The sequence below is a fragment of the Poecilia mexicana genome, unplaced genomic scaffold, assembly GCF_051168715.1.
Source record: "Poecilia mexicana isolate PSO_F unplaced genomic scaffold, ASM5116871v1 scaffold_6, whole genome shotgun sequence".
Classification (NCBI taxonomy): Eukaryota; Metazoa; Chordata; class Actinopteri; order Cyprinodontiformes; family Poeciliidae; genus Poecilia; species Poecilia mexicana.
Window position 1 is genome coordinate 34,994,534 of NW_028263375.1, and position 21,190 is coordinate 35,015,723.

A 21,190-nucleotide genomic window follows, 5' to 3' on the forward strand; every position below is an offset into this window, starting at 1 on the left:
TGGCCACACATAGAATCTGCAGGTGTCATTGTGGATGTACCCTAGAACTATTCGGCTGTCTGTATAGAAGTTCACTGCATGAAACTCGATGTCACTTTCATCTATGATCAATTGAAACAGTTCCAGTGCTAATACAGCTGCACATAATTCTGAGTGTGTGATAGCGTGGGCAGATGATGGTGCTAGCTTAGATTTGCCCATAATAAACCCAACATGACAATGGTTACCAGTGTCAGTGACCCTGAGGTATGCTGCACCTGCTTTTGCTGTTGTTGAAGCATCTGAGAAAATGCACAGTTCTCTTCTCTGAGCCTGTGATGCTGAAACTGGAACAAATGGCCTGTGGATTTGGAGATGTTCAAGAGCGGTAAGTGAATCAGACCACCTTAGCCACTCTACCTCCCAGTCTGCTAGTAAAGGCTCATCCCAATCTTGCTGTCCAACAGTTAACTTTCTGTACAATGCTTTTCCTTGGATTGTAACTGTGGCAGCAAATCCAAGGGGATCATAGAGGCTGTTGGCAATAGAAAGTATTCCTTTGCTGGTGAAAGGTTTGTTGACCTTAGCAACTCGAAATGTGAAGCAGTCATTTTCCAGGTTCCAGTTCACCCCAAGGCTTCGCTGAAGAGGGTCAACATCCAAATCCAAATCTTTGAGGTCCGCTGCTCTTTCTTCTGGAGGAAATGCATTCATCACATGACTGAGGCTATTTTACGAAGCCTTATATTTGACTCTGCCATCATGTTCCTTGCTAGTGTTAAGTGTTCGATGGCTTCTCTTTCGCCGTCAACTGAGGCCAATCCATCATCCGCATAGAAGTTGTGGAAGACAAACTGTTTTGTGTTGGAGCCATACTCTTCTTCTCCAAGTTCAGCTGCTCGTCTGAGACCATAGATGGCAATAGCTGGGGCAGGACTGTTGCCAAAAACCGGCATCTTCTTGCGAAACGCCATGATTTCTTTGCTGAGGTCATTATCTTGGAACCATAGAAACCGAAGATAATTTCTGTGGCTTCCTTTGACTCTGAAGCAGGAAAACATCTGCTGAAAATCTACAGTAACTGCAACTCATTCTTGCCTAAAGCGCAGTAGAACACCGAGGGGTGTGTTGTTTAAATCAGGCCCCCTAAACAGAACGTTATTTAGGGAAATACCCTTGTACATGGCACTTGAGTCAAACACAACTCTTATTTTACTTGGTTTCTGGGGGTGGTACACTCCAAATGTTGGTAGGTACCAGTATTCTTCTCCTGGTTTGAGTGGTGGTGTCTCTTCGGCCTGGTCATTATCGAAGATCTTCTGCATGAATTCAGTGAATTGATCTTTCATGTCTCTAGTGTCCGTAACAGAACAGTGAGGCGCTTCAAAGCCTGTTCTCTGTTGTTGGGAAGTAGAGGACGTGGTGTATGAAATGGTAGTGGTGCCACCCAGTGATTTTCAATATTCATATATTGAAATTCATAATTGAAAAACCTCTCTGTCCATGATTTCAAGAAAGATCTTGTCTTCAATAGACAAGGCTGTTTTGTCATCATGGTTCTTTAGAACACATTAAGCCTCAAATTGTCATTTAGTTTGACTGCAGCTGTTTGTGTGATGTCCAATGAGTGGTCTATAGTTTGCTGAATGGGATCACTGAACTTCTCTTTTATGTGTATTGCATCAGGACAAGGTTCAAGAAAAGAAGTGCGGCCATTGTTTAGCACATTTGTTTTGTAGACATTTACCTTTGTTTGTTTGTGTGCCCCTCCAAGGCACACCTCACCTACAATGACCCAGCCCAAATCTAGCCGCTGGGCATAAGGTGTTTTGTGTGGACCATTGTACTGTTCACGTACTTTGTGGGCACTCAGGACATCTCTCCTCTATAAGAGAAGGGATGAGTGTTTCTGGCTCAATCGTAGGTATTTCACCTGCAATAAGCTAGATGGGGGAAATGTTGCACAATGTCAGATGTCAGAATTTCTGAGCAATCATCTGGGATAGTATTGCATTCTAAAAGAGGTGGGAGAGCTACACGAGTCTTTCCATCCAGAGACATGACAACAAAATTGTGAGCTTTCCTTCCTGATCCCTCCTTTATATTCCTCCACACATCCTCAGTGTATAAGTGGTGGAGACTGCATCAATGCCAAACATGTCAAAGAAGGCTGACTTAGCAAGTGATCAGTTGCTTTGGTCACCTTAGACCACATACATTTTTGGGCTAAATTGGGATGATTAATAGGATACATGTTCACTAATGAGATTTTTGAACAGGATCTGAGTCCATGAGATCTGTCACTGATCTCTGTACATTTTTGAAGTGACTTCCGAAGATGGACTATTTTCTTGCTCCCCGCCTTGCTCTTGCTGTGTTGCTTCAACTTCTGTAACCCAAGGAGCAGGACCAGGATGTAAAGCAGTAAGGTGCTTGTCGCTGTTGCATTCTTTACACTTCACAGAAACTTTACAGTCTTTGGCCAAGTGCTTAGTGGATGCGCAACAACAAAAACAAATTGAGTTTTCTTTTAGATAAGCTTTTCTCTTATCTAAGTGCTTCATTCTAAAACCACGACACTTTGCTAAGGGTTGTGGCTCATTGTGTATCTGGCACCTCTCAGCTGGTTCCTCTAGTTTATTTTCTGATACACTGTTGATGACTGCAGGTGCAAAGTGCAACTTCAGTTTTTCTCACTGACACTATTTTGTAAGTGTTGTGTCTTGACGGTTTCTCTGACTTTACATGAGTCATAGCACTACATGTAGAGAACACAAAACTCAGATCATTACGGGTTTTCGCTTGACTACATATGAAACTTACAAAGTAGCAGAAGGGTGGAAAGGGAACATTATGTTCTTCCTTGTATTTAGAACCCTGTGTAATCCAGCGTTCTTGCAAGGCGAAGGGAAGCTTTTCCACCATTGTGTTAACCCCCTGGCTGTGTCAAGATAGGCAAAACCTGGTAATTTTCCACCTGACTTAGCTGACTGAACCTCCATTAAAATATCCCTTAGTTCTCTAAGACGCTGCCTCCCTAAGGCTTTCTGCCACGTTGCAGGTCAAAAATGCTGGACCGACTGGATTTTAACAAAAACAAAACGTAGCTTAAATCCTGCCACTAGGGGGTAGTAAAACTACAGAAAATAAGATACTAAGAGCTCTTCTGAGTATCACAACACACTCACCAAACAGCTCCATGTTGGCAGAGACACTTTAAAGGTGCTTGGGAACCGTCTTTCCTCCATGATCTTGCTCTCATACTTTTCGAACAATACATGCAAAAAATTTAATGTACTTTTGGAGACATGTGAATGTATGCATATATCTTTTTTTTTCCTTCACTAACTCACAGCAAGCCTCAAATCCAAGCACAGAAAATGACAAGAGGTCTAAAGCTACATTCACACCACAGCCTGACATTACCCAATTCAGATTTTTTGTTTTTGCCATAATGTGACCTACATCTGATCTTCTCATGACAGTCTGAACAACATAGGTCGGATTCTTTTTGAATGTGACCCAGACCTATTGGATATCCAATACATATCCGATTCAAATGTGACCTAATGTCTAGGTTCTATTCATCCGACCGGAATGTCATTGATACTCGACAAATATCATTATTCTGCATCCGGATATGAAGAAAAGCAACAACCATGGCAGACAATAATGAGGATTAAGTTGGCAATATGCTGGCTCTAATTGGACAACAACTTCAAAACGTAAACTGTGCTCTGCCGTTAGCATCCATGTTTACTTCCACGAACACAGAGCACTAACACTGAGCATGCTCTCTATGTAATATATTATGCCCTCTACTGTGCAGGCGGGACACTTTCAGGTAATTTGCAGTTCGCACTGGAGATCACACACACAGGTCACATATTTGGAAGTGTTAATGGCCACAGCAAAAAAAAATCTAATTTGACAAAAAAATCGGAATTGGGTCACTTCAGGCTGCAGTGTGAATGTAGCCTTAGTTATATCCATGTTTGTAGCATCCAGTTCTCTTCTAGTCCTTTCATGTCTGTCCAACTAAGTTCAGCCGGATTCAGATTTAAAGCAAACTAAAGTCCAGTCTACCACATTTAGATTACAATACTGTGATAGATTTCAAGAATCAAAACAAACAGGGCTTCTATCCAAGGACAAATATCTAAACTATAAAAGTCTATGATTACATGAGGTAATTCATCTGCAGCACAGTCATAAATTGGGGATAATCTAATGTCGAGTCAATTTTAACTAATAAAGACCCACCATGAATGGAGATCCTTCCAGTCAGTAGGTGCAGTCAGAACATGCTCCATTCTATTGGTTCATGGTAAACATTAAGTCCTGTAGTAACATAAAAGATGCAAGTTTGTTATAAATTTTGCCATGAACCCTGGAGTCAGTGGGTAGACAGACTGTAGACGTGTCAGAGCCTCAGGAGATGGCAGATGGCAGAAAGCCTCTCGGTCTAGGAGCAGCACCCCAGCATTAATGGGGAGGTAAGGTGGGTTTGGGCTGGGATTAGTGCTGGATTAGTGTTTATGTCAGATGTTGCTGTGGTTTATTCAGATTATAAGGAATTGAAGGAGTGAACAGGTTTCCAGTAACTGGAGAGATGGATCAAATCTGCAGGACAAAACTGGTCCTGAGTGGTGAACAGATCATGGCGGAGACAGTCAGACTTTAATACTCTGGGTCATACCAGTCTGCCTTCCAACTGACTGAATAACCCAGCAGGGTTTCCACCAGAAAACTTGCTAAGCCTGGTGGGCCACCGGAGTTTTGTATTAAAAGATGTTAAATTGACAGGAAACGTAACGTATTACTAGGTAATTATATGTTACTGGAAGACATTGCTGACAATACCCACAACTATTGCTTTAAAAACAACAAATAAAAAAAAATGCAATTAAATAAATATCAATTCTTTGCTCTTCTGTTAAATCCAAATTAAGTGATCAATTAGTAAATCTAAAAACAAAATGGAATACTGATCACCTTTAGAACCAGTCCATTTGACTGCTTGGTCAATTAAACTAGGCCCCATCTCCCAGATTTAACTAAATCCACAGAGAAATGCTGTTAGAGGTGCTGATGTTCTTTGCAGCAAGAGGGGGCCCTAAATCAAATTCTGCTCAAGGACTCATACAACCTTGGACCGGGCCTGCATGATGAGCCAGACCTGCAGCACAGCACATTTCTGCTGCTGGATGTGGAGGGACAAATGGGAGATTTAATTTATGTGGTTTTTAGTAGCTCTTCCATTTTGTGTTTTTAATAAGCGCCACAGAAACTGTTTTGGTTGCCCAGTCTTCATGGGACGAGTTATACTGATATACACATGGCCACGCAGCAACTTTACCTGACGTTAGGTAGACAAAACATTTGATATGCATTGAGTCACCGCTAAAAATAAAATAAAATTAAAACACCAGTGTGCTGCGCTAGTCACGAGGCGAGAGCTCCTCCATGGGCTGAACCACGCCAGCGCGCAGTGACGCCAGCGGTCTGATTGGTGCACGCTCCCTGTTCAATGCATCAACTACAAAAATTGTAAACCCTTATAACGTGCTCCATGTGAGGCTTGGCCTCACATGGAGCACGTAAAGCATGGCAGCCCAACAGGCTTATAATACACTGGCGGAAACCCTGAACTTAATGTGCTCCTCCTACCCCAGTTTTCTCCTGAATGCCTTGCTCTTTAGTTCCTTTTATCTTTAAAATTTCTGTTCAATTCATTATGTTTCTGTAGCACCAAATCACAGCAAATGTCATCTCAAGACACTTCACCAATCACTCATACATTCCAGTTGACCCTAGTTACCCATCAGTGTATTAAGTTAAGTTCATTATTCAAAGAAACCCAACAGAGCATGGAGGCATCAGCTTGTCTACAACCCAAACAGCCCTCACACATTTTAGATGACTTTAGTTAAACTCTGTCATGAACTATGAAGACAAATGGTCATAAAAATGCTAACATTTCACAATACACATTTTATGGTGTATTGCCTTTCTGAAAACACTGAACAGAAATGTGTTCCTATGTATTAATTGATCAACTTGCCATAGCACTCTTTTATCCACAGCTGTAAAATAGGACTGACACAATTAATCAGATTGATCATAATGAATCGATTGTAGAAAGAATTGTCAACAAATTTAGTGTTTGATTTATTGCTAACTGGAGAATACACTCACAAAAGGCCTTCTATTGAAAGAAAGACATGCTGAGCGGTTATTGAGCCAAAACTGTGCAAAATTATATGCAATCTTTGTCTGTAAATATGCTCTCCCAGAACTCCTCAAGTGTCATAGCTTTAGCATCACTCAGTTCAAATTTTGCAAAAAATGCCATGCCACTTATTAATATCTCTTTAACCATGTTAGGTCCAGCTCTGCCCATGGCCACGGTGGACATCAAGAATCCAGAGATCAACAACATCAGAGTCCAGAACTCCCACAGCCACCATCAGCCTTACCACCTCAACAACATGCTGAGCCACAGTGGCCTGGTCCGCAGGGACAAGAAGAGCAAGAAGAAGAAGCTGACAAAGGCGGACATCGGCACGCCCAGCAACTTCCAGTGAGTTCAGCTCTGTGGCACCCTGCACATTTTCAGTAGCACAGCTGAGACTGCTTTATAACCAACCTTGTGTGTTCATCCTCACGTGAGGATCTAATGGTTGGACAATGTCCAGTAAAATATCCTGACATTAACACAAGAATTAAATTAGTTGTACAGAATAAATACACCCTACATTATGGACTATTCATAGTGATTATTTTTGCTGTCCGCTCTCAGCAGACCTGCTGCTGGAAAAACGCCTGAAGAGTCCAAAGACCGAGTGACTCTCAAGCGCCTTGTAGACCACCTGTTTGTTCTTTGAAGACATTAGGGCAGCAGGAGCATGAACCTGTTGAGAGGGAGGGAGGGAAGCTGGGAGGGGGTTGGTAAACTGATCTGATTTGAACATGGCAAGGTGGGTCACAATAACTCCGTCTGTAGTTAAAGCTTCATGCAGACACTCCATATGAGGGTCAGGAGGTCACAAAGTTCAGCCAACAGAAAATAGAAAAGTGATTGTTTTGCTGAGGTCCCAGAAGCACACCAAACATCTTCTGGATGTTGCTGAGTGATTTGTTGCTCTTATGCCAGATAAATGATCTGTTGTGTGATTTCTCCAGTGCAGTCATGGTGCTGATGGGGGAGAACAAGCTCTGGGTCCTGTTGTGTCCGTCTCCACAGAGCAGCCTTCAGACGCCCAGTCTGCCAGCTGTTAGATTGTGATCTCTTTGTTGTGTATGCTAAGCAGCTGATGTGAATTTGCATGTGAACACATCTGCGATCTCACCACACATCTCTTCCATCTTCCTCAGGCACATCGGCCATGTGGGCTGGGATCCAAATACAGGCTTTGATGTGAGTACCACACTTCCCACAACAGTACCATAGTGACCTGTCTGACAGCATGATGTCATCACACAATGACACGTCATTGTCTCAAGCGTCTTCTTCTGCACTCTGTGGATGTTCCAGACAGCAGCAGCAGGCCTGCTGACCTCATCGCTCCTGGCCTTCAGCTAGTCCTCTGTCCGCTCTGACAGAAAGAAGCCAAATATGATCGAGTCTGTTTCTCCAGAGTAGAGAGCGCAGCTCTGTGTTCAGATGCTGGGATTGAACTCACTGATCACCTGCTGCTGCTGCCAACAGTTACAAAGGTCTGCCTGGATGCAACATTTGATCATAAAATCCTGGATTCAGCCAAACATGTCGGATGAACTCTGCCTGCCTTTAATAATCACACCTGATATAGATGTAAGTGGCGGAAATGCAAATTCTCAGCTGGAGGTCATGATCCTGGGAAAAAATAGAGGAGGGAGGAAAATAATCATAATCTATCATCAATATCTTCTTGGGGTGTTTTATATGAAATGAGTCCAGATCCAGTCAGATTTATATTGAAAAGCCTGGAGCTGGCATCCATTATGAGCTGTAGTGATGTCATCAGGGGAGTGTGACTCCAGTAAAGTAGACTAAGCTGAAGGTTTTTCTGGAACTTGACAAATTATTAAAAATACCCAGATGGACTTGTTTTTGTCCACTCTGCCCATCATGGGTTGATATGAGACGGATGGGACTCAGAGTCTCAGCCTGCCGTCTGACCAACCTGGGGTAGCAGCTCCTCCACCATCGAGAGGTTCAAGGAGGTGGACTGCAGTCCCCTGTATCCTGGCAGCTGTTGTCTCAGCAGCAGGTGGGTCTTAGCTTTGCTTCCCATGCTAAAGGTTCAGACCCAACAGCATGCTTGTTCCTCTAAAAGGGCTGATCAGAATGCCACCAGCGCCAGTCATAATAAACTAGGAGTGCACTCATAAATTTGAGATCGGTGATCAGCTGACACTTATACATGATCCATTGATCTTATCTTTTGCAAAGGTCTGAAAATCAGCTTTTGTTACCTTTAGCTCTGCCATGAGGGCTGACTGACAGACTCACCCACCAGTTCACGTCTGCCTGTCTGCGGTCAACTACAGTCATCGTTGCGACTTTTCGCACAAAAAAAAAAAAAAATGTATCAGCCAAAATTGGAATTGGCAGGTCAGACTTTTTGAAGATAGGTGATCTTTAGGGTGCATCCACACCAGCCCTGTTAGTCTACTTTACTCAAACTCTAGTTTGTTTGTCTAGGAAGTTCGGTTTGCTTGGGGAGGTGTGAATGCACAATTGAACTCTAATGCGTACTAAAAAAGCCAACCTTGATCCTCCTAAAAACCTAGGTCACTACATTCACAGAGTTCACTTCAGAGTTCAGTTGAAGTGAACTGTGACATGGTTTGAATGCAGTGTGACTGCAAGTGGATCGGAGACCTCTCCAAAAGCAGGAAGCTAACTACAGTGCAGGCATTCTGGTCAATGTATTACTCTCTGCTCTGTGGGTTAGCGGAAGAGTTGTGTCAGTTGTGATGGTAACGGGTCTCAGTGTAGAGTAAAGTCGACACATAGAGCGAGAAAAAGCAGCTCCAAATTGTTTAAAGTTATTTTACACCAGTGTATCAGTTTATTTTCCCATTGCTGTGGCACACTGCAGCTATGCTGCCCTCACAAAGTGTTGCCATTATAAAGCCAGACAGCTAGCTAACACCTGAGTTGAAGATAATCTAGTCCTTGATAGTTTTTCTTGTTTTATTTTGCAACTCTTCCCATTACATTATCTTTTCTTGTTTATTTTGTAAAAACACAGAGTGTCCAAGGGACAAACGTGTCTGAAGGGCAGCCAATGACACCAAGTGTACAGCCAGACCGGTTCTGCTTGACTGACCAAATTAAATATGTGAACAATGCCCACTAGGTGTCAGTAAGGCTCTGTAGTCCACTTACAATTTAGCATAAGAAAACTAAACAAAACACATAGATGGAATAAGCACAGTCCTCGCTTGTCAAAATATTATTTTGTCACTATAATTACAGAAAACTGTTTCTGTCCATCTTCAAATGCCTCCAGAAAGCAGGACAATCATTTCAGACAGGTCTGAGGAAAATCTTGACATGTCTCCCTTTGTTGCCTTCACTTCTACCTTGTGTACAATCTTGTCGCTGCTTGGTAAGGTTTTCACAGTGATTCCAATGGGCCAGTCGTTCCTGTGGGCTTGACTGTCTTTAAGCAAAACAGCATCTCCACCTTTATATTTTTTTCTTGCCAAGTCTATTTCCTGCGCACTTGTAGAGTGGACAAATATTCTTGTTTCCATCTCTTCCAAAATGTGCCTGCAAGACACTGGACATGTTTCCTTTGTTTACCTTGGAGAACACCCATCTTGAATTCACCAGAAGGAGCTGAGACTGAGCTTGTCCTTTGAGTAACCAGCATGACTGGAGTGAGGATGGTTGGCATCTCAGGATCATTAGACACAGGTACCAGAGGTCTGGCATTAACGATCGCCATGAGAGTGCTCAAAACCTTGTGTAGAAGATGAGTGTGTCCTGTTTGGAGTAACATAGCTTCTAGAATGTGTCTGGCTACACCAATAAGTCTTTCCCATGAACCACCCATGTGTGATGAATGTGGCAGGTTAAAAATCCATGTGCATCTTTTGCTTTGTAGATAGAATCCAACCACTGCAGCTTTGGAGTTGATGTTCAGTTCTCTGCATTTACCCACAAACCTGGTTCCCCTGTCAGTTCAGAGAAGTTTGGCCACACCACGGAGAGTGAAAAATCTCCTAAAAGCATTGATAAAGTTATCTGTTGACATGGATTCCACCAGCTATATGTGCACAGCTCTGGTTGACATACAAGTGAAAAGGACCACTAGACACTGAAAGATTTGGATCTCTATCAGTCAGCATAATTTGAGTTACGTTGAATGTTCAGAGTTGAACAAATTTTGTTGTTTGAGCAGCTGAACAACCTGGACCCAGAGCTGAAGAACCTGTTTGACATGTGTGGAATCTCCGAGGCTCAGTTGAAGGACAGAGAGACATCCAAGGTCATCTACGATTTCATCGAGAAGAAAGGGGGGGTGGAGGCTGTCAAGAACGAGCTCAGGAGGCAGGGTGAGAGCAGACACACACGTCCTCCCATGGTTCTGGTTCTGCTCGTACATCTGTGTGTTAATGTCACTCATCATTCAGTTCATGTAAGCAGTGCCTGTTCACCGAGATTAGAAATCTTTCTGAGACTAATTTAGCTCCATAGTGTTGTGGTCAGAACTCTAATCAGACCCTGTGGAGGGTTGTGGCCATAAAGTTTATCACAGGTAGAACTGCTTCAAGAAAATTATCTGGCTTGAGACTTTGTTAAATTATGTTTTATTATTTAGCACGCTATGTTAATGTTGGATGATTCTTACCTCCATCAATGAGCTGCTGACGAATGCTAAGTGCTACTAGCAACTATGGAGGGAGATTGCTAATAGAAAGAAGTGCCTCATGGATAAAAAAGTGCTCAGTTTTCACACTAAAACTTGGCGTACGGACAAATTTAGAAAAGTGCGCAGCTGCTGGTCTGCCCTGTCGCCACCCACAAATACATATTTAAATTAGTATAAATACCCGTGAAGCAATAACCATGGCAACAGTCCTTGCTTGTAGCAGTATAAGTATTTATAATAATAATAATTCTATCTTTTATGTAAAATGTGCTTTCAGGGCACAAGGTCACATCACAAAAACAAAAATAATACATTTTAAAGAAAAAAATTTAAAATTAAAAAATAAAAAAGAAAGAGGTCTGTTTGAACAGCAGAGAATTCAGTCAGGATTTAAAGACTGAATTCTTTAAATTCAGTGATCAATTTAAAGATCACTGAATTTGATCAAGGTGATCAAGGTGATCACCTTGATCACCTTGATCACCTTGATTAAGGTGATCAAGGTGTCTCCACACGTTGATCACCTTAAAATAATCAAACCTGTTTGGAGTTAATCTGCTGATCCAACCATGATTTCTTTGTCAGTCAAAATGAAATGACCCCATAGATGAATTCATGCTCTTCAGCTCACAGACCAATGCGTTACATCTCAATGAGACAAAAACTGAGGAAAAGTACTATTTACATTAGAGTCAGGTTTTCAGGTCCTTTTGTTTTTATTTTCTTTATTTTGTGTGCCTGTTAGGTTATTGTCTGAGGATACATTTATTGTTTCATTCTTTATGTTGAAACAATAAAAATCATGAAAAACATCGGTTTGATGCTTCTTTGTCTAAAAAACACTGAATGTGGTCAGATTTCAGTGTATTTAGGTGAGTTTTGACACTTTGTAGTTTATTGTCCACAGAAAACGTTTGCGTGGCTGCCGCACATTTTCACAGCAGGTCAAAAGCTTGTGTATAGTTACGCAAACTTTCACACCACGTTAATTTTTATACATGCCAATTTATGTGTAAAATATGGCGCCGCACATTTTTTGTGCACACACACGATTTACACATGAAGCCCCGGTGAGTTACCTCCATCTCTATTTAGACTTAAATAAGTAGATTAACACATCTTAATATGGTGTATTCTGGTTTAGTTTTCTGTGCGTTATATGTATTGTAGGATATTAAAAATGCGCCACAGAAGCCTGAGACTGACCCAATCCTCAACCTTTTCATTTTGACCTGATCCGGTGTTCTGACTGTCTGTCATACCTGTAAATCCAGCATACCTTATGGTAATGCGCACATCGATGTTACGTCACATACTGCTTACTCAGCAGATTTCTTATAAATCCGTCATACCTGTAGAAGTTTCATTGTGTGTTTTGTTTCTCAGAAGTTTACAGTAAATTTTATTTAATTAAGCTGCTATGTTAATCAAACATATCAACATAAATGACTTTTGCTGTTTCCAGTATTGTTACCAAACTGTAAACAAGACATTCGTCCCGTTTAGCGTCACTATTACTACAAACACTGTTTGACCACAAATTTGGTCGGGATATTTTGTCCCTGTAGCTAATCTACCTTTTTAATATTTCAATATTTCTACAGAAAACTGCACGGAATATGTCCTAAAAAAGCTCATGAATAACTGGATGCTGACTGAAGCTGTTAGGCAACAAGCAGAACAAAACCTCTTTCTGGATGCTGCGTGGAAATAACTAGATTTTTCTTATTTTATGTTTCTTATTTACTGTAAACTTCTGAGAAATAAAACACATGAAACTTCTACAGGTATGATGGATTTATAAGAAACGCATTATGACGAGGTATTACAGTCAGAACACCGCTCCAAACTTGGATTTGGGTCGAACTCGGCCTTTAGATCTGACATGTAGGAAACATCCACTACATGCATGGAGCTCGTTAGTTGCTGCTAACAGGTGACATTTTTTGTTCCTTCTGCAAAAGACTGACTTAACTGTGTGTTAGAACAGAAGCTGGCATTTTATACATGTACAAGAAAATAAAATGTGGCATTAGAGATGGCCGATAAATGTATTAATCTACCCCTACATTAAATTAAAGATCATGGTGTGATGTACTTGCTGATCCAGAAGAGTGATGGCATAAATGATGAGAACTATCTGTTGTATTGATGCAGAATGAGCGATCGTTTCTTCTCCCTCTGCAGCTCCGCCTCCTCCTCCCTCTCGAAGTGGCGGCCCTCCTCCCCCTCCACCTCCACACAGCACAGCCCCACCCCCCCCATTCAGAGGGAGCAGAGGAGCCCCCCCTCCACCTCCTCCATCCAGAGCTCCTGTTTCAGCCCCTCCTCCTCCTCCCCCCTCCAGACCAGGAGCTCTTGGTGTCCCTCCTCCTCCCCCCTCTAGGGGGGGGCATCAGCCTCCTCCCCCTCCCCCCCCTCCTCCCCATCCTGCATCTTCCATCGCCCCTCAAGCTCCCCCCCTCCCCTCACCCGTTCTTCCTCAACCATCCCCTGCCAGCTCTGCACCTGCTCCACCCCCTCCACCCCCTCCACCCCCAGGCCCTCCACCCCCACCAGAGCTGGACAGTGTCGGCATTAGTCGGGACTCTCCCAGCCCAGGTGGGAAGTCAGTGCTGCTGGAGCAGATCAGGGGGGGGGCCCAGCTGAAGAAGGTGGAGCAGAACCAGCGGGCTCCGGCCTCCAGCACTGGCCGGGACGCGCTGCTGGACCAGATCCGACAGGGGATCCAGCTCAAGACTGTGAGCACCACTTCTACAAATCCTTCTCTCCTGCAGGACCGGCGCTCCGTAAACACCCTGCTGCCCAGGGCTCAGCTGGACCTGGGGCGGGCCAGGTTCCCGGGGCAGAACCTAGGGAAGCAGCTTCTGCTTCTGCTTCTGCCCCAGGTTCTGTTAACTAGGCTGAGCAGCTACCAGGTCTTAAACACTCCCTGTTCCCAGAGGACTGCCACAGCAACTTCCATTTCAGAACGCTGTTGGCTTGGCGATGTGTGTACTGACCTGGAATTGGGTCGGATCTTTGAGTTTCTGGCCTGTTGACCTCCAGCCAGGCTGCTCGGTTTGGGAGTTAAGTGATTTCCTCGTTGTCTAGTTCCAGCAAATTAGAGAGATGATGTTTGGTTCTAGAGCGAACGTCCTCCATCATGTTATGCCAGTGATCCACCAGGTGGCGAAGTCTCTTTTGGAGAAATTCTATTTCCTCTTATTGCTGAGGGAAAAACGAAACATTTTTTTTATGAAACCCATACTGTTGTTCTGTTAAGGACAGAAAAATGATGAGGCCTGCTGTGTGATGGTTGTGTTTGTGCCTTTAGGTATCAGATCTTCCAGAATCGGGTCCCCCAACTCCGGCTCCAACTGCAGGGATTGTTGGGGCCCTCATGGAGGTTATGCAAAAGAGGAGCAAAGCTATCCATTCCTCTGGTGAGTCTCTGTGTCGCAAAGCTCTCTGGCCACTACAGCCACGACTTCATGTGAACAGACACACAAAAGGCGAGGGGTGTGGGGTTGTTTCAGATGATGCGTTCACATCAAATGCGTTTTGCTCGTCTGGTTTACATGTAAAGTTTATGTGCAGGTGCGTCAGACACACAAACACTGAGTTAGCCGGGGCCTCGACGCGCCTCCACATGGATTTTTAATATAAACCAGACTCACCCAACGAGCAAAGCACGTTTGCTGTGAACGCACCATGAGTGGATGCAAGAATGTCAGAAAAATAACAGCTGAGAAGTTTTCTGCAGCAAAGCTAAACGCTTTCGACTTCCTGCACAATGGAAGGTCTGTTTTGCATTTTCTTTAGCATGTTGTGATGTGAATGCATTTGCGATTAGCTTTCGCTGAATTCTGAGCTGATTTTCTCCTTTTGAATCAGAATGCTTTTTTGTTGTTGTACGGAAGCACAAGAGAAATCCATTTCAGTACAATCATCCAAAGACAATTAACAAAGAAAAGGAAAACAGGTGCCTGGACTGCAGCCGTGGAGGTGCTGCCCTTTTCATTAGGTCAGAAAAACAAAAACATGATGTTTGTTGGAGGTGAAAAAAAAATCCTAACTGTCACTCTGTCTCCACAGTAAGCACTGGGTGACAGGTTGCAAAACCTGAATTGAAAAGCAACACGTAGACACAGGAGTGTCTACAGGTCTTCCAAGGTGGAGAGTTTGAGGGTTGTAGCTACATAGAATGAATGTCAGCATGTGTGTGTAGTAAAGTGACTGATACATGGTGGAAAGTTTATCAGTGACCTTGAGTAGAGTCCAAGAAAGAGCTTCTTGTTCACCCAGGACAGTTTGAGAAGGCCGACTCAGGGGAACCAGTTCACATAGAGAATGATTAGTTTTAGGTCGGGTTGAACTGTAGTTTTCATTCTGCTCTACAGACCTGACCTGTTGTCTGACCTGTTCAACTGGAATTTCAAATGACCCCAACACCATAATACCTGTAGACAGGTGTAATGCTAAAATTTCATTCCCCTACAGGCTACACATTCATACTTCAGATTTTTGGCCCATAACAGAATTAAGTTATACTGGTTCCGTTTACATCTGGTAGGATAACTCTGTTTCCACTGCTTCAAGAGCTCAGACAAACATTCAAACATTCACATGGTGTGATTAATCGATCAGATGTGCCCAATAATAGGATTGCAATTGATCAGTCGGTCTCAGGAAGTAGACATCGCTAATCAAACATGTTCACTTTAGATCCAAACCGTTTTTAAATATGAAAGGCAAAAAAAGAAATCAACAAAGAATGTTCAAATGAACCACCTAATAGAAATAATAATCTTAATTATTGTTTTGACAAGGTGTTGCTCAAGTTTGTGTTTTTTTTTGTTTGGTTTGGGGTTTTTTTCGTATGGGGGAAAGCAGCCCCTCCCTCCAGGACAGCAGACCAGACCTCAGCTGCTGTTTGGCTTTTTAAACCTCCATGTTTGTTTTTTTTTAGATGATGATGAGGATGAAGATGAAGATGATGACTTTGAGGATGATGAAGAGTGGGATGACTAGTGAAGATGCCCACCACCCACCTCTCCCAGCCGACCACTAACACTAAAACTCTTCCAGAACCCCACTACACCATGTAATGTAAATGTTGTTTGAGTTTCCAGTATATTTATTTTTGCTTTTGAAAAATTATAATTCCAGTTAATCTGTGCAATACCTCATCAGTGAAGCTGTTCTGTTCATCACACACCGTAGTGGTAAAAGCTTCTCTCCTCCTCCTGCATCAGTAGAAAGCACTTAATGCACCGTTAGCTCAGAGCACAGCCTCGACCCGAGCTCCAGAAGGAAACGCTGCAGTGAAGACCTGCAGGTGGGCGGAGCTTCCTGGGAAGTCATTCTGTTTCAGAAACTTTAAATGGACAATATTCCAAGAAATTTGGCAGGAAAATGTTTGAGTGTATTTCTCTGAAATGCATAATTAACACTATTTTCCCATCATATTTGTCCTCTATTTATTTCCTGTTTTCATCTCCTATTGAAGACATGACCATGACCAAACCTTGTGTATTTCTTTAACTTTCATTTTTCACATGATTTAAAGGTTTTTTGTTTTTATCTTGTTTTGCACAGTTTCTAAAATAGTTTGTTGGGTTTTTTGTTTTGTGTATTTGTAATAGTAGCATAAATACAGTAGGATACACTGACATTAATGTAACAAGACAATGTTTGAGTTACAGACACGCATGTATAGCTGATATAGCAGGACCTTTATCTAGCTTTCTTTTCTTTTGCAAAATTCCATTATCCTGTCAGGAAGTTACACCATCACCATAAGTTTTTAATTTCATTTAAAGGGAACAAGTAAAAATATTTGTCATTTCCTCTCTTTTTTTTAAAGAAACTATGATTTTTATGCAATGCAACTGTAAATGCCCTCCTATTGCAAATACTAGACAAAGCAAATAATAATGAACCAAATGTGGCATTTTCAAGCAGTTTGTGGCTTTGGCGATGCCTGTGATCATTTGTCTGCAAACAGTGTGAAGAAGTAACCGACGCTTGTTTCTCTGTCTGTCCTTTAAGTTCTCAATGTCCTCCAGGGACCTAACGCTGCATCAAGAAGCCAAGTTACTGACATAAAGCCTGTGAAAAAGGTCGGGAGGGGCCGGGACGGGTGGGGTCAGTGAGAATAATAAATTGTATACCTGAATAAATGTTATTTACATAGGTGAGTTGGTCTGCTGGTTTTTCTGTTACTTAACTTTTCTTAAAAAAAAAAAAAAAAATCCTTTCAGAGGTTTTGGTTTCATGTGTTGGTGCAGATTCTCCATAGTCCAGGTCATCCTGAATGCTCAGGTGGAAGACAACCAGACTACCTGTTTTCCAGACATGTTTTACCTTTTATGTTAAAGGGTTCTTCTGGCTTGGAAGCTGTTCTCAGTACAGTCACAGTTAGTGATGAACCCTCCTTGGTTCAATGCTTCTATGTTTCCTATTTACATCACTTACAGTTATTTAAATAGAAATAGAAATTGATACATATTCAGTTGTGCATTGTATTGCAAGAAAAAAAAAAACATTAAGTATTGGTGTTGTGTTAGAGATGGGAACTACAATTTCCCTGAGGGAAAATCCCAAAGGGATTTATAAAGTGTGTATCTGAGCTGGTATTTCTTTCAGTGCATTTATTTAACACTGTATTTTGTTCCATTTCCTTTAATGACCACAAACCCTGGAGCAGTGGTCCCCAACCCCCGGTCCGTGGTAATAAAAAGGTTGGGGACCACTGCCCTAGAGTATGTGATCTAAAATAGGTCTCAGCCATCTTCATAGCTCATTTGGTCATGTGATCTTTATGCCACGACAAAGCGGTTGCTATGGCAACATGTAAACGCTTTACTCAGCCGTTTTAAACCTACACCTTCGAAGGCTTAGGTTTGTAATTTGCAAACAGAAACTTGGTAAATTAACAAAAATATAGCAACGGCTTTATGCGAAAATGTAGATATTGACGGGTTTCCAGGTTTTAATCTCGACGCGGTTTGTCGTGGATTTGTTGCGGTCAGACTTATAGAATATTTGTTGATCTAAGTTCAGTATTTCTCTACCAAAATATCCTCACGCTGCCAGTTCAAACCACAATGAGCAAACCAGGAGAAAACACGGAGGACAGGGAGGAAGAAGAAGAGAACGAGAAGACTAAAGGAAGCCCGCAGACAGTTGGAAGTACTATAACTCAGCCACCAGGGGGCGGCAGAGAGGAGGAGAGCGAAGACGGCTCCCGTTCAGATGAGACCAGTGCGAGTAAGGCAAAAAAAAAAAAAAAAAATACTGAGAACTTGGCCAAAGTAAAGTATGAACTGCTATTCTTTTTAGCTCCAAGTCTACCTGAAGACGCAGACATACAGGCTGCATGTCCTGTTTTGCTCCGTGCATGGAAGTGGTGACCCCTGATAATACCTTGATGTGCTGAAGCAATATGTTGCTTTTCAGCCTGAGCACTAATTATGCCACGGAATGGAAGGAGTGTATGAGGAAGCGATTAGTAAAGAACTGTATTAAACAACAGGCAAATGTAATCAGAAGCCGAAATAAGCGCAATGCCCTCCTCGCTCCTCCTCAGCCCCCTTTCTCTTGTTTTTTTTCTAGATCAGGATGTAAAAGACACTGGAAGTCGAGCTAGGTGATCTATGTGATGATCTGCAACAGAAAACAGGAAATGTTCAAAGCTCCATAGAAAATGTCATCTCAAGCTATCCGAAAAACTTGTATTTGGATTTATTCAGATTTATATTAAATTCTGAAGGATCATTAGAATTTCCGTGTCATAAAGTAATTAAAAATCTACTCATAAGCGCTGTTATTTTAGAAAGCAAAGAGGAGGCTTTCTGTGAAATTCCTTCCTTTTCTGTGTAATCTAGCTGTTCTGGATGCTGTGGAGGATCAAGCTCAGTGTGAAATGCCTGATGATGCTGATGAACATGATAATGAAACGAATGTTAAAAACTCAACAGCTACAGGTAAGCATGACTGCAACCAGACACTACAGTACAACCTGCTGGGCTCTGCAGTTTGATCAGTGATTTATGGTGAGTTTGGAGAAGTGAAACATCAACTGAGAGCCTCAGTTATTTTGAGCTGCGTTCAAAATAATAACTGAGTTAGGGTTAGCGTTATATTTCTGCAGTGATTTGAAATATTGCTCATTCAATTTTAAAACAAAGCATGAGAAAAATATGATTATATTAATTTTCAAAATATTAGACTGTTCAAAATATCAGGGTCAGACATTTGATCCAGGTGCCTTAAACCAGGGAGAGAACTAGAACATGCAGAATGCCGGCCCTCCAGGACCTACTTTGGGTACCACTGGTTTGTAACAAAGGGCCTTTGTGAAAACTTCTTGCAGATAGATTTTTGTTAATTTTGAAGTGGATCAGTAGCTGATTCTACTCTATGACCCATTAAAACCATCATTTTATGTCCTTATTCATCTCTTTGGTTTCTGTGTTTGAGATTTTTGTTTTAACAGAGCTACATCATTTTCTTCATGTGTACCATGGGGTGTTGTTTATAAAGTTACACAGTCAAAAATGATCTGCAAATATTTGGGATCCTTAACGTGTCCCATTATTTTTTTATTATATATACTTATATTCATGTGTTTTATTATTTATTTATTTATTATCATTGGAGCCTTGCAACAAAATTTTGTTCAATTTTAAATGTGTAGTTGAATGACAATTCAGTCTGTCTGTTATAGGAGAAAAAAATGGATGTTCATTTTCAAATCATATGCACTCGACAACATGGACAATGTCTGAAATGACCTGTTTTTTAAAACTGTTAAAAATGTGTGAAATGAAAAACAGAAATTTAATATAGAAATGTCCCATTTCAGCAGTAAAGACAATGTAGTGACAGAGTCTCTGTATGCTTTCAGTGAAAGTTTTGCTGGTGCCAGGGGGTCATGTGATGACCATGGCTTTTGCCATCGGGCTCAGCATTGAAGAGATAAAGCATCACCTTGCCTCAGAGCTGGAAGTCCCACTGGAGGTGCTGCAGCTCTACCTGAATGGTGAGTCCTTTGCTTTAGCCTCCAACCTCACAACGCATCAGTGTTTCCTCATCTTACTCCTGGTTTGTCACATGCAAAACTTTTAAAAAATGCATGTGATTTACCTTCCAGTGTATGGCAAAATGGATTGAGTAGATTAAACATATCTATTTATTACAGAAATTGAAATAAATAATAAATAAATTGCCTGTTCAACACTATTTGAAGGGGGAATAGATTATTTCAGTCGGCTAAAATATTTGGCTGCCCCCAAGTAACTTTGGCAAATAAAGAGCAAATGTTACCAAATTGACATGATTTGTTGATGATGAGAGAATAAGCACAGTTAAAGAGTTTGTGAAAAAAAATATTTGTTCCCATGTTATGCAGGGGTATAAGATTATCTCAGGTAGCTAAAAATATTTGGTTCCCCCCTCATAATTTTGGCAAATAATGAGCAAATGTTACCAAATATACAGAATTTATTGTTGATGATGAGAGGAATAAACACAGATATAGACTTGCTGGTAAATTAATTTGTACCCATGTTATGGAGGGGTAACAGATTATTTCAGACAGCTGAAATATTTGGTTCCCCCTAATAACTTTGGCAAATAAACAGCAAATGTTTCCAAAATTCTCAAAGATTGTTATGTGTGATTGAGCCACCAAAAATTGACTAGAATTTTTTTTTTATCCAGCAGTCTGCCATATTTTACATTAGAACAGGATTTTCCAGAAATCATGCACTATCTTTTCAGAAAGTCTAATTTTCCATGCCCTGTTATCAGCCAGCTTCCATCCTCTTATATCAGCAATGAAAAATTATAAATGCACACAATGTGTTGGAAACCCGTGTTTGGCGACTGACTTCTATTTGTCAGGCATAAGTGACAAAAGCTGGAAAAAACTGACTCTCCTGGTGATTAAAAAACAAAATTGTTCAAAATTTTTTTATTTACTTTACAATTTTGTGAGCTGCCAATTAAACTAAAAGTTACAAGCTTGACATGATTATATGAGTTGTTTTACCGAGAAATTGATCAGAAGCGCCGTGAAAATGGTCGGATCCGACTCTGGCTGAGTGCGCACTCCTGACACAGGGGGAACAGATTTTCACAAGACAACACAATTTCGCACAAGACAGGAAAAGGTGAAAAATCAGCTGTGAGGAGGGTTTCAATAAATATAAGCAGCTGGATCAGATCAGACAAGACTTGAACAGATCACTGGCTGATCTCTGCCTCCACACACAGAAAAGTGCACCAACAATGCATATTGATAATAAGGTTAATCAATGGAATATTTATTTAGGACACCATGGATTGTGTGG

General features: G+C 41.6%; 1 protein-coding gene across 1 annotated transcript in view; it reads left to right on the plus strand.

The window, feature by feature from the left end:
- The window catches only part of wasla (WASP like actin nucleation promoting factor a), a 41,349-nt gene extending 24,317 nt beyond the window's left edge, over positions 1-17,032 (plus strand). The window contains exons 5-10 of the mRNA XM_088006689.1: positions 6,367-6,562; positions 7,357-7,399; positions 10,380-10,533; positions 13,038-13,591; positions 14,167-14,275; positions 15,802-17,032. Of these exons, the coding sequence (XP_087862815.1) occupies positions 6,367-6,562; positions 7,357-7,399; positions 10,380-10,533; positions 13,038-13,591; positions 14,167-14,275; positions 15,802-15,863 (1,118 nt within the window). The 3' untranslated portion in view covers positions 15,864-17,032. The remainder of the gene's footprint in view (positions 1-6,366; positions 6,563-7,356; positions 7,400-10,379; positions 10,534-13,037; positions 13,592-14,166; positions 14,276-15,801) is intronic.
- The last annotated feature ends 4,158 nt before the right edge of the window (positions 17,033-21,190 follow it).